Source organism: Heteronotia binoei, chromosome 3 (genome assembly GCF_032191835.1).
Source record: "Heteronotia binoei isolate CCM8104 ecotype False Entrance Well chromosome 3, APGP_CSIRO_Hbin_v1, whole genome shotgun sequence".
Lineage (NCBI taxonomy): Eukaryota > Metazoa > Chordata > Lepidosauria > Squamata > Gekkonidae > Heteronotia > Heteronotia binoei.
The window spans coordinates 20095193-20109588 of record NC_083225.1 but is presented as its reverse complement, the minus strand read 5'-3'; the positions used below and the strand labels follow the sequence as shown (position 1 = coordinate 20109588).

Sequence of the window (14396 nt, the reverse complement as noted above, 5' to 3'; positions counted from 1 at the left end):
TTCATGCTTTTAGACGTGTGGGGAACGCCTCGTGGAAGAAGGGGTCATCAGAAACAGTATATGCAAAGCGTGGCTGTAGAAGCTTTGGTTAAACCCACCGTCAAAAAGATCCCTTATTTAAAGTCGTGAGGCATTCCAATATGCTTCTTGGAATCTACTGAAATAATGTAAAGAGGACTGCGAGGATTTATGCACAAGGAGTCGTCAGGAGCTCTGGCACTTTAATTTATCCACAGGAGCGGACAAATGGTTGATCAAGCTGGGAAGTCAGAAACTGACACGCAGGAATAAATCTATGAACTTTCGCTATTTCTCTTCCTAGATATTGTAATTTTTGCATGATTGCGATGAATTCCTAGCTATGATATATGTAAAGTTGGTATTCAAAAATGTTATAAAGAGTATTTTGATACTTTAGAGTGCTCGTTCTGTAAAACAGTGTGAGTGAGAGAGCCTGGCAAAATAAACTCTGCCTCCCCTCCCTTCCTTCCCAAGGGAGGAGCCTCAGCCAATGAAAAAAGCAGAGGCTTTGCTCTGCAGCTCCTGTGCGATTGAGCAAGCCTTGCAAAGCAAGCTGTTATGCAGCAGCAAATGGGAGAGGGAGAAGGAAGAAGAAGAAGATATTGGATTTATATCCCGCCCTCCACTCCGAAGAGTCTCAGAGCGGCTCACAATCTCCTTTCTCTTCCTCCCCCACAAAGACACCCTGTGAGGTGGGTGGGGCTGGAGAGGGCTCTCACAGCAGCTGCCCTTTCAAGGACAACCTCTGCCAGAGCTATGGCTGACCCAAGGCCATGCTAGCAGGTGCAAGTGGAGGAGTGGGGAATCAAACCCGGTTCTCCCAGATAAGAGCAGACGACAGCCAGTTGCTTAGGAGCCTGATAGGAGCCCTCCAGGAGGCATGATTCGGCCCGGGGCCGCGTGTTTCACACCCCTGCTTTAAAGGCTCCTCATCCGAAAATGGGATCGAGCTCAGGCATTCTGAGAATGTCAGACTGAAGACTCACCCAGGTAACTCTGAGGGGCACAATTCTGCTGAGCTGCAGGATGGCCTCTCCACAGTTCTTGCAGACCCCATGACTGGTGAGTTCCCACAATCGTCTTTACCCAACCAGGCTCGGACAGAAGGAATTTCCACCAGCGCAGCAGACCTCCCCTGCCACTCCCACTGAAGCCCAAGGTGACCCCGAAGAACAGCATGAGAGGAGAGTTGGGGGATTGCAGCAAGAGCCCCCCTCCTTCTCTACTCCAGGGATCCAGCCCACTGAAGTTCTCATTGCTCATTCCCAACTGAATGTGGAGCACTGCAGGGAATGGTCCTCTTGCCAATGTCCTTGAACATCTATATGCAACCCCCTTGCCCAGGTGGTGCGGGGGCTTAGGATGGGTTGCCATCGCTATGCTCTATCTCAGGGGTGGCCAACAGTAGCTCTCCAGATGTTTTTTGCCTACAACTCCCATCAGCCCCAGCCAGCATGGCCAATGGCTGGGGCTGATGGGAGTTGTAGGCAAAAAACATCTGGAGAGCTACCGTTGGCCACCCCTGCTCTATCTGTTGCTGGACAGCTGCCTTGATTCTACCCCAGAAAGCTTGGACAGGGTTTTGGAGGTCATGGCTGAGGGGTTACAGCAGAGCCAGCTGACACTTAATCCAACAAAGATGGAAGTCCTGTACCTGAGCTGAGGAGGGGTAGATTCGGGAATCAGACTCCCTACCCTGGGTGGGGCACCATTGGTGCCAGCCCAGATGGTGAGGAGCCCAGGAGTGACTTCGGATGCCTCACTTTCTATGGAAGCCCAGGTCACCACAGTGGACAGCTCTGCCTTTTATCATCCTGTAGTTCCAGATTTGATGTTTTATCTGTGGCAGATCAGGCAACTGGTACCTGACCTCTCCCCCCCCAGGACTTGGCTGCAGTGACCCATGCAATGGTCACTTCCAGGCTTGATTACTGTAACCCACTATACACGGGCTTACCCATGAGGCAGATCTGGAAACTCCTACTGACCGATGCTTGGGTGGGCACGCATCCAACCAGTACTCTTACAATTGCACTGGCTACCAATCAAGCACCGGATTCATTTCAAGGCGCTGGTGATAACCTTTAAAAGCTCTATGCCTGCCTTTAAGTTTGGTGTAGTGGTTTGGTGTGCGGTTTGGTGTAGTGGTTTGAGCCAGTTTGCTGTAGTGGTGAAGTGTGCGGACTCTTATCTGGGAGAACCGGGTTTGATTCCCCACTCCTCCACTTGCACCTGCTAGCATGGCCTTGGGTCAGCCATAGCTCTGGCAGAGGTTGTCCTTGAAAGGGCAGCTGCTGTGAGAGCCCTCTCCAGCCCCACCCACCTCACAGGGTGTCTGTTGTGGGGGAGGAAGGTAAAGGAGATTGTGAGCCGCTCTGAGACTCTTCGGAGTGGAGGGCGGGATATAAATCCAATATCTTCTTCATCTTCTTCTTCTTAAAAAACTGTTTTAATTATGTTGATATTTATTTCTACTAGTTTTAGCTTTTATATTTTATTGTCGTGACCCACTCTGAGCCCAATTCTGGAAAGGGCAGGATATAAATCAAAGGAAATAATAAAATAACAACATAAATTAACCTCAGAAATCAGTTGTTGTTTTTTTGGCCCTTGCGGCTTTGGTTTTGGACACAGAGCTATCTTTGGTTTAATATTTTGTTTATTCTTCGGTTTTAAGAAATGAGCGGCGTTTATTTAGACTTCTTTCATCTTGCCCGACCTACCTACCTCCAAGGAGATCAGAGTGGTGTAAATTAGGGGTGTGCACACAAAAAAAAATGATACTGGGATTTGGGAAATATTTGGGATTGCTGAATATTTTTGGCTCACAGACTTAGAGGGGAGCCTTCTCCTGCCCAGAAGATGGCCCCGGGATCTGCCTGGGGTGGAGAGGCCTCTTGCCGCCTCATGCAAACCTGGCTGGGAGGCTTCTGCTCGGCAGCACAACTCGGCAAGTGAAGCAGCCATTGCAAAAGATTACGGGCTCTCCAAGCCACGCCCGAATAAAGGCTGAATAATATTGGCTTTTATTTGGACTCAAGTTATATCGGTATCCAAAAAGAAACTCTAATTCTTCTCAGCTTAACACCCTCCCCCCCCCCCCCCACAAAAAAAAGAAAAGAAAATCCTGGTAAGGTTAGTTTGGGTAAGCTGAATGCACACCTCTAGTATAAATACTATAAAGTGTGTGACTGGCCCAAGATCCTAGAATCACAGAGATGGAAGGGGCCATACAGGCCATCTAGTCCAAACCCCTGGTCAAGGCAGGTTCAGCCTAGAGCATCCCCAACACGTGTTTGTCCAGCCACGGCTTAAAGACTGCCAATGAGAGGGGGCTCACCACCTTCCTAGGTAGCTAATGTTGAAGTGTTGAACATCTCTTGCTATAAAAAGGGTTTTCCTAATATCCAGTCGGTACCTTCCCACCCTTAATTTAAACCCATTCTTGCGAGTCCTCTTCTCTGCTGCCAACAGGAACAGCTCCCTGCCCTCTCTAAGGGACAGCCCTTCAAAGACTTATAGAGAGCAATCATGGGACCCCCCCCCCTCAACCTCCCCTTCTCCAGACTGAACATTCCCAAGTCCCTCAGCCTTTCCTCACAGGGTTCAGTCTCCAGGCCCCTGATCATCCTCTTCACTCTTCTCTGCACATGCTCCATTCTGTCCGCATCCTTCTTGAAGTGAGGCCTCCAGAACTGCACACAATACTCCAGGTGCGGCCTGACCAATGCAGTGCACAGTGTGACTATGACACCTTATGATTTGGATGTTATGTGTCGGTTGATACACACCAGGATCACATTAGCCTTTTTTGTCGCTGCATCACATTGGCTGCTCATATTTAACTTACGGTCCACCTGTACTCCCAGAAGTGCACTCCCATTCAGAATGTGTGTTTCTTATTTTTGTTACTGAGATGCAGAACTCTGCACTTATCCTTGTTAAATTGCATCTTGTTCACTTCCGCTCACTTTTTCAGCATGTTCAGATCCCACTTAATTCTATCTTTATCTTCTGGTGTGTTACTTTCTGCAACATCGCATCCAAACAAAAACACCAGTGCCTTTTTCTAACATCGCCCCACTAGAAAACAATCCTGACGCTTTAGACATGACACCAGCAAGAATGGGAAGCGCCACCCCACAGGGTGAAATTGATGGTCGGGGGGGGGGGGGGGGGGGGTGGCGGCAAGCAAATGGGCAAAGCCAACCTTCACCTTCTTTCTGACCATGCGGCATGCGGACGGCATCCTGTGTCAGACCTAATTATGAGGGCTAAATCAGATGACATATAAGGAATGAATTATTTAAGAAGAACGAAACACTTGTTAAGTATTGTTCTGTGATTAAAATTTTTTTAGCATGGGAAGGCTGAAGTCTGAGATTAATTTTTAGTTGTCAGATGAAGGCAAGGCCCAAAAGGGAAAAATAAAGACTACCAGGGAAGAAGCACTTCACTGACTGGGGGACAGGCCCGCAATCTGCGGAAAATAAAGCCAAACAGATTCCCGCTTTCTTCCTCTCCCAGCCCAGCAGAGTTTTGAGAACACTCCAAGAACAGAAATGCCCTCATCAGCACGAAAGCAAAGATTATGTTGGACGGAAAGCTCTCAACCTTACAGTTAAATCAGGGCCACCATTTTTAATTGATTAATTGGCGTCATTAATCAATGAACGCTTTAAGCACACCTTAAAATTTCCACCTGATTAATCAGCAGGATTGTGAATAAGTAAAACTTCTGGACTCTTAAAGGATTCATATTACACAGACTGTATAAATGGTAATTAAAACAATTCAATGCAGGTTTCCCCCAGTTCGCATCTACAGCTAAGCACACAGGGTTGGACTGTTCCCCCTCTTGCCTCCCCCACCTCCCTCAGGGGAGGGACGGTGGCTCAGCGGTAGAGCATCCGCTTGGGAAGCAGAAGGTCCCAGGTTCAATCCCTGGCATCTCCAACTGAAAAGGGTCCAGGCAAGTAGGTGTGAAAAACCTCAGCTAGACACCCTGGAGAGCCACTAAAGGGGAAAGACGGTGGCTCAGTGGTAGAGCATCTGCTTGGTAAGCAGAAGGTCCCAGGTTCAATCCCTGGCATCTCCAAAAAAGGGTCCAGGCAAATAGGTGTGAAAAACCCCAGCTTGAGACCCTGGCGAGCCGCTGCCAGCCTGAGTATTGATTTTGATGGACCGAGGGTCTGATTCAGTATAAGGCAGCTTCATATGTTCAACAGCAGAGCTTCCCTCTAAAACAAAACAAAGGCACCAGTGGGAAGGAAGAGCCCCCGTCGGGGAAATCCCTTCCACAGGACCCAAAGCTGCTACAGATGCTCTTCTGGCAGAAGAGGAGCTTCCTTTGCCTCCTTCTTTGGGACACGACAAAAGGCATTACTTGGGGGGGGGGGCCTCACAGACCATAAGCCACCCGATGGGAGAGTAAGACGAGATCATTGCTTTTCAAATTAGGGGAATGTCCACAGGATCCAACCCATCTTTTTCCTCAATGCATTAAAATGATGGTAGTTTTGATTTTAGGTGGGCAGCCCTGTTGGTCTAAAGCAACAGAACAAAGTCTGGAGGCCAAGTCCTATGAAAAAAGGTCGAAGGAGCTGGGGACGTTTAGCCTGGAGAAGAGGCGGCTGAGAGGTGATGTGATCACCATCTTCAAGTCCTTGAAGGGCTGTCATCTAGAGGATGGGGTGGAATTGTTTTCTGTGGCCCCGGAAGGTAGGACCAGAACCCATGGGTTGAAATTAAATCAAAAGAGTTTCCGGCTCAACATTAGGAAGAACTTCCTGACCGTGAGAGCAGTTCCTCAGTGGAACAGGCTTCCTCAGGAGGTGGTGGGCTCTCCTTCCTTGGAGGTTTTTCAGCAGAGGCTAGATGGCCATCTGACAGCAATGAAGATCCTGTGAATTTAGGGGGAGGTGTTTGTGAGTTTCCTGCATGGTGCAGGGGGTTGGACTAGATGACCCTAGAGGTCCCTTCCAACTCTTCAATGATTCTAACAGGCTTCCTCCTCGGGAAGTGGTGGGCTCTCCTTCTTTGGAGGTTTTTCAACAGAGGCTAGATAGCCATCTGACAGCGATGACAATCCTATGAATTTAGGGGGAGGTATTTGTGAGTTTCCTGCGTTGTGCAGGGGGTTGGACTAGATGACCCTAGAGGTCCCTTCCAACTCTTCTGTGATTCTAATAGGATTCCTCCTCGGGAAGTGGTGGATTCTCCTTCCTTGGAGGTCTTTCAACAGAGGCTAAATGGCCACCTGACAGTAATGAGGATCCTGTGAATTTAGGGGGAGGTGTTTATGAGTTTCCTGCATGATGCAGGGGGTTGGACTAGATGACCCTAGAGGTCCCTTCCAACTCTATGATTCTATGAAAGTTTGTGTCCAGTCAGGCACCTTTAAGACCAACAAGGCTTAATTCTGGGTAGGAGCTTTTATGTGCACAAGGCCTTTGCTGCCAGGCTTCAGAACCTGAAAAAAATTCAGTCCTGCACAAAACCCATTTATCTTGAGCGATACGATTTATTGTAACAAAAATCAAACCATGCCATTCAGCTCACTAAAAGGCTTTCCACAGATGCTATATGGTTAGAACAAAGATTGAAGAGATAAAGGTTATTTGGCTTAAATATACGGTAGTTAATTTTAGATAAAGAATAAAGTATATAGAATTTTAAGGATCATTAATGAGAGTGCACATCTTAATGGCGATTCCATTCCGATTGGGATTTGGAGATACGCATGAAGGCAAAAAGGCTATTTTAACTCATGTTGTCAGGGGGAGGGTGTAGGATAAGAGGGGAAAGGATAATTAACTCCTTTGCTTTGAGTTAACACCAATGTTTTTGAACCAAATAACCTGGACAGATGTTCACAAAAAAATGAACATTCCCCAAACATGGCTAGTTCATGTAGGACTCCAGGTCTCTCCAGAAATGACAAACACAGAAGACACAGGGCAATAATCTACATAATATAATATAGATTTTGATCTTCCTGCAGTCAGGGAGCGAGTTGAGGCCCCTGGCAAACGGCAGCATTTTTGCAAGCTCCCCGATGATGGGGTGAAACAAAGAACAACATCTTCTTGAACTATTTTCTCTTTCTGTAACAGACAGAAAGCTGTGTAGCTTTCAAGTGTAGTGGCACAAAAAAGCCCTTGGGAAGCTGCTGAATAAATGCAGTAAATGCAGCCAAACATCATTCCAAACCCCAGAATTTGAACAAATAACGAGGACTATAGTGTTTGCAAAATACTGATTTTGCTCAAGACCTTCGGTTAAGGAGCATATCGATAAAGAAAAGACCAACATATGTAAATAGGAATTGTAGGAAACTCTCTCTCTCTTTCCCTTCCACTGTTCTTAGGATCGCTATATGGGGTTGTGGCTGAGTCACAGGCAGTGGCTTTCAGCAGCCTGGTCTAATATTGGCTCCACTAAGAGCATCCTTGGAAGTACGTAATGCAAATTCCATCCTGTTCCACATCAAGTGACCATGAGCCGTTGCAGGTCACCAATACGTATCTTGTATTATGCACCTGAATAAACAGCTATTCCTTTTGAAACATCACACACGCATAAACCGCTGCTCCCGAGGTCTTGGTTCAAAGCCACCGTGGAACAGGAGGAAACAAAGCGAGCCCCTGGCCCAAGCTGCCTCCTGGAGAATATTTGTTTTTCTTTACTCCCCTCTCTGTGTCAAGATTTCCTCAGAGCAATCAGAGAGATTAGCCGTGCGCCCGGTCAGTTTATTACCTCATAATGGCTGCTTATTTACTCTGCTGCTGCTGCAGCAACACACGGGGGTGTGGGGGGTGTGTATGGGGGGGTGCGTGTGAAGCTTCCCACAGCTGGGCAAACTCACCGTACTCCTCCCGAAGGTGGTCCGGAATGCAAGGCTCATAGCCCTCCTTCGCAGGGACTTCCACAAAATCCTCATCATCACTGCTATCGTCAGAGGCTTTCAGCTGCAACGACACATCAAAGCACCAAAGCCAAAGTGTAAATATACAGCTGAGCGACTGAAGGACGCAAATGCCTCTATTAGGACAGGGCTATCGTTCAATTTTGCTTCTGGTCAGTGAAGGGCCACCATGCCATCTCAGGTGATCCCCAGCATTTCTCCCCACGCCATATTGATTTCATTGTTAAGATGTGAAAAAAGAAAAAAACCATGCGCAAGGATATTTAGGTACACTTTCAGTATCTGTAAAATCACGCTTCACCTAGAAGCTCACAATTTGTCAGGGAAGTTGCTGGGATACCTGAGATCTCCTTGGCACGCACAACTCTTTACTCGATTTTTTTTTGGTGGTTTTACTGCAGAGGCCTCCCGAACGGAAAAGCAGAAGGCTGCCGCATAGCCAGCTACGTGTCACCGAGTCCACCGGCTTCAGGACCCCAGGAAGAAAAAGGCTCTTCCCAGTCCCTGCTGACAGGGTTCCCCCAACTGGAGACAGCAGGGGCCAAACAGAGAGCCACCCTCCATTCCCTCCTTCCAGGAAATCAAAGAATTCCTGGCATCTACGGGGTATGAAGAATATGCACAGCAAGCATCCCATCAACAGATAAAAGCACAACAGAAATGCATGTTAGAAGTTTCGCATATTCATAAATGTTATGTCCGTCACTTTTTATTGCTCTGTGACCTGCTTCACACACACATGCACACACACACACCACTCTGGCTGCATCAGTTCAAGAAAACACCCCTGCAGTGTGCTACTCCCACAGTTTAGTACAGAAACCCGCCTGGATTTTTCAAAGATATTTACAGAAACAATGCAAAGGACGCTCTCTTACACCACAGGTTTCAAAACTCAAAAGAAATGTGCTGCGCTTAAAAAATGTAAGCAAGGAAGAGCCACAAAAATCACAATATCCTGATTATATTTTTAAGTGAAGTATCTCGTCTGCTCAGCAGCACACTGGCAAAGTGCTCAAACACATTAACGGTTAAGATTCCGGGAGGGGTGACGAAATTGACCAGGGCAGCAAAATCTTCACTGTGCAGTTCACCAAACCAACCCTTAAATTACCATTTCAGAACTGAGAGTCCGCAATCGGTGACAATTGAAACGAAGTTTAAACAAGTGCACCAAATGTTATGAATGCATTGTTGCAACCATAAACCATAACAAAAAGTTGAGCTGGAAAGCGACAGACAGACAAAATCCACCTTGACATCTAAAGGCATCCTTGGCTATTCAACTATGATGGGATCACAGCGATTTCCCTGATTTAATACAAGCTCTTTCAACAGTTCTAGAATCAAAAGGGCCTGATACAGGAATCCTTTTGATCAAACTGTGATAGTGCGTTCTGTAGCAAAAGCAACAGCAAAAACTGAGTTATACCAGCAATTTGACCCATTTTACACACGTACGACTAATGCTATGGAGCAACAGCAGAACAAAAGTATGAGTTCAGTAGCACCTTTAAGACCAACAAAGTTTTATTCATGGTATTTCCACTTCCTCAGATACAATGAAATGAAATTTACCAGCCTATACGTATAGGGAGAGGTTGAGCAGTAAATTAGCATGCAACATCATTAAGACACTTCTCAGATTCAGAAATAACAAGCTTGGCTTTTATGGTTACCATCTAACATAATGAAGATGTTTTAACAGATTCAAAGACCAAACAGAGACAAGTTAAGTCCATCTGGTCACCAGGGGAGGGACGGTGGCTCAGTGGTAGAGCATCTGCTTGGGAAGCAGAAGGTCCCAGGTTCAATCCCCGGAATCTCCAAAAAAGGGTCCAGGCAAATAGCTGTGAAAAACCTGGAGACTTGAGACCCTGGAGAGCCGCTGCCAGTCTGAGAAGACAATACTGACTTTGATGGACCAAAGGTCTGATTCAGTATAAGGCAGCCTCATATGTTCATATGTTCATTTTTTTGGATTCAATTCCACAGAGAGGCAAATAAACATGTCAGACTTGGAGACTGATGTGTAAATGTATCATTCTTAACTGTGGAATGCTAAAAAAAAGTAAATAGCAGGAGAATCTTTCACATGGCTGACATGAGCGTCATTTGATATAATTTCATTAATGCTGCTGCTTAAACGAAGACATTATTAAACCTTTCAGAGATTTCAAGCAGGGATATGATCCTCCCCCTCTGCAGTCACTGGTTTTACCTGCGCTCAGCCCACTGCCTTCCTTCCAGATTTGGCTCTGACGTGTTTGCAGCCCCTGTTATAGAATCATCACTAAAAGGACACAAACCTTGATGGGCCTCTTTGAAACCTGACCTCAAACCTATAACTGAAGAACAAGGGGAGAACTGGAACGTGCAACTCAACATCCAAATTCAGAAAGCACTATAGCAAGAAACATTGTACTTCTTTAGACCTCAAATTAAATTAATAATAATCATCATCATAATATTATTTACAGTTAACAGATGCTTAGTAGACTCCCCCACTATCAGACTCAGGAGATGTAAGTGGCCAAGAGCAAATCGGACACACGTATTCTGACACGTCAGAAGTTAAAAGGCAAATTAATTTTAGACTAGATCTAAACCGCTTACTGCAATGCCGGGGTCATCTCTTCTTCCTGGAACCTCTTGAAAGGACAAGGGCTCTAGATATTATGACCCTCGGAAACAGTTAAGCGAAAAGTTCTTCCGAAGGGGAAAGGAACAGCTATGCCACATACTGGCATATGGACTGAAAACATGTTAGACCTCACAGTTAAAGAAAGGGTTGCCTTTCACAGACAAGAAACAAATATAAAATACGGCATTCGTTCTCAGTTTGTGCACTTATACGGTTCTGTGTCTGTATGTGTGTGTTAGGCTGGATGCAGAACTGGGTCATCCGGTCACTGGGACTGAACAGGATTTTTTTGAGGGGGGGGGACTGTCTCTAATGAGCTGCAAGGAAGTCTTTTTTCCCCACCTGCATATGCATTACGCTTCTTTCAATAGAGCTGATTAGTGGCAGGGAGGAAGGCAGAAGCTGGGCTTGCCAGGTCCGGAGGCAGGACAGACTCAACCCATGTTCTGGTAGCCCTCACGCTAGAGTCACGGCAGTTTTAAAATAAATGAATAAATAAAAACATTTGTCTCTGATTACTTTTTAAAAACAGTCATATAAATCGATAAATAAAGAAACAGAATGCGGGGGGGGGGGGGGTGGGAAGAGGCAGGAAAACTTGGCAAGCACCCTGAGGCATCTACTGATTAAGGACTTCTGCCTAAGCCAGCCGTGTACTGGGTGTGTGGCTGGGGGACACTGCGGGGGGGGTGGCTTCCCATGGGGGTGGGCGGCATTTAGCAAGACAGTGTGCGATTGCAATTTAAAAAAGGCCAACGCCATGCTGGGAATTATTAGGAGGGGAACTGAAAGCAAATCAGCCAGTATCATAATGCCCCTGTATAAATCGATGGTGCAGTCTCATTTGGAATACTGTGTGCAATTCTGGTCACCGCGCCTCAAAAAGGATATTATAGCACTGGAAAAAGTCCAGAAAAGGGAAACTAGATTATGATTAAAGGGTTGGAACACTTTCCCTATGAAGAAAGGTTAAAACGCTTGGAGCTCTTTAGCTTGGAGAAACGTCGACTGTGGGGTGACATAATAGAGGCTTACAAGATTATGCATGGGATGGAGAAAGCAGAGGAAGAAGTCCTTTTTTCCCTTTCTCACAATGCAGGAACTCGTGGGCATTCGATGAAATTGCTGAGCAGTCGGGTTAAAACGGATAAAAGGAAGTACTTCTTCACCCAAAGGGTGATTAACATGTGGAATTCACTGCCACAGGAGGTGGTGGCGGCTACAAGCATAGCCAGCTTCAAGAGGCGATTGGATAAAAATATGGAGCAGAGGTCCATCAGTGGCTATTAGCCACAGTGTGTGTGTGTGTGTGTGTATGTATATATATATATATATATATATATTATATTTCTGGTACGTAGATTAATATAAGTCAAATCGACCTACCTCCAGCTCCACTTATTTTTCAAAAGTGTGCGCGTGCACACGTGCATTTGTATGCCTGGAAGTCACGGTGACTTCTGGCAACCCCTAGTGAGGTTAGGATACTTTTCAGAGAGGTGGTTTGATATTTCCCTGCCTCTGCACCCCAGCCCTAGTATTCCTTGGAGGTCTCCCTTCGCAAGCACTTGCCAGGATCAGCCCTGCTTAGCTTCCAAGCTCTGATGAGATCAGGCTTCCCTGCACTATCCAGGACAGGGCTCCAGTTCTGCTCGTCTTAACTCCCAATGTGCGCCACCCAAGACAGACTTTGCTACTGTGCACGCATAAAAGCACCCTATGCGCGCATGTCCGTTAATTTCCTACAGGAAATGAAGCCACTATTCAATCATACTTAGTACAGCGGATCACCCTACAGCGAGGTACTGAGATACCGAAGCTATTTTCTCTCTTTCTCTCTCAAGAACCACAGTCCCCTCCCTCCGCACATATTTATCAACTGCTCTCTGTAGAAAACATCCCATTAGCCTTAATCTTGGAAAGGTTTTTGGGGGAAGCTGGTATTTAGGGATCTGTAGGAAACAGCAGCAATTCAGACCAAAATTTAGAGCGTTTCTTCTGTTCAAACACTTATCAGGAAGGCACTTGGACACCTGCAACTGGACAGACAGAAGGCTTGAAAATCTGAGCACAGGCAGAGAATACTCCCGTGCAGAGCTTCCTACACATTCAAAACAAATTATTTGGAGCCTTTCTGTTGCAATATAACAGTCTGTAAAATGTTCCACAAAACAGGAACACCGAGGCATATTTAACCAGCAGGCTTGTTTCCCAGGCAGGTAAAGGGAGAGGTAGTTAGCTTAGAATCATTTTCAAACCAAGAACGGGGCCTGCAGGATTTTCTTTTATTATTTGACCAGCAAGACTTCCTTAGGCTAAAGATTATGTCTGCAGTTAATAAAGTTGTCTGTAGAATATGGCATATGCATAAGAAAATCTAATAGCCAAACTTGAAATAGTTAAACGTTTTTCAAGACTTCCTAAATTTTCCTAGTTTTTTGACTATAAACATGCTGAGAACTAGGATTTCGAAAGCATCGCGCACAGAAAAATAGTCCATCTGATAATCCCGCAGGCGCAAGAGCCCGAGGCAAAACCCGAAGCGTCGACATCTCTGCCTCCTTGCAGGGGCTCCAACTCTGAGACCCTCACAAAGCTCTGCTGAGGAATAATCAGATGCAAATTCACTTTGTTTAGGCACAATCCATGAGTTGTGCATTTAGGCACTACAGGAAGCATTAATCATGGGAAAGTGTAATTTTTGTTATCAGTCCAACACTAATCAAAAGGGAAACCTGTCACTAGCGCTGACCTGTGAAACGTCCCAATTATACTCTTTGGAAATGACAGGAGCACTTAACTTGCTCACTGAGTAAATGACGACGATCAATCACGTTTGAATAACAATGAGCCACAGAGCTGAAAATTATTTTTTGTATAGAATCTACCCAGGAATTTATGAAAGGTGAAAAGCAACCCAAGGTTTTAGGGCCATTATAGCTTTCAGCTAGAGCACCGCATATCAAACACTAAACAGAATTTATGTGTTTTAATTTTCTAAAAGGTAGATGTGGACTTGGTGCTACAATGCATAATGCCAGATTTTAAATATGGGGGTCATTTTCATAAAATATTATGCTTATTGTCTGCATCCTTGAATTCAAAAAGGATCCCTTTTTTTATTAAATTCTGTATTTCCTGTAAGAAAAAAAATTTAACTGCTTGGCTAACTATGAGGAATTAAGCCCTCTGATATAAAAGGGCTGGCTCTCGTATCACTTTAAACAGTTGATATTATTCTTCATTTGTTAAGGTAATTGCTTAGAAAAAAAAGGCACGCAGGTGCCTCTGAACTGCTTATTTAAAAACCATGGGTTGGTCCTACACTAGCGTAAAGTCAGCAAGTTTATTTATTTATTTATTCATTCCACTTATATCCCACCCTATCCCATGGTGGGCTCAGGGCAGCTAACAGCATAAATAAAATACAATAACGATATATTTAAAACAGTTACTAAACCAAGAGGGCAGCAAAACATACATTGCTCAGGACAGTCCAACGTACTGCCTGTTGGACCACAAACATCTGTAAGCTTGCTAGGGGCAGGGGGGAGGCTGAGATGGTCAAAACAGGGTGCTTTTTCTGTAGAAAAAAGCCCAGCAGGAACTCATTTGCATATTAGGCCAAACTCCTGACACCATGCCAGCCAGAACTGCGTTCCGTGCGTTCCTGTTAAAAAAAAAAAGCCCTGGGTAGAACAGCTCCATTTTACATGCCCTGCAGAACTGTAACAAGCCCTACAGGGCTCTGATTTCAGTTGGAAGCACGTTCCGGGCTTTTTCTGCCCTGGCCCTGATCAAAGC

General features: G+C 45.6%; 1 protein-coding gene across 1 annotated transcript in view; it reads right to left on the bottom strand.

The window, feature by feature from the left end:
* UVSSA (UV stimulated scaffold protein A) overlaps positions 1–14396 on the bottom strand; it is a 102976-nt gene that overhangs the window by 55342 nt on the left and 33238 nt on the right. The window contains exon 7 of the mRNA XM_060233563.1: positions 7889–7991. Within this exon, the coding sequence (XP_060089546.1) occupies positions 7889–7991 (103 nt within the window). The remainder of the gene's footprint in view (positions 1–7888; positions 7992–14396) is intronic.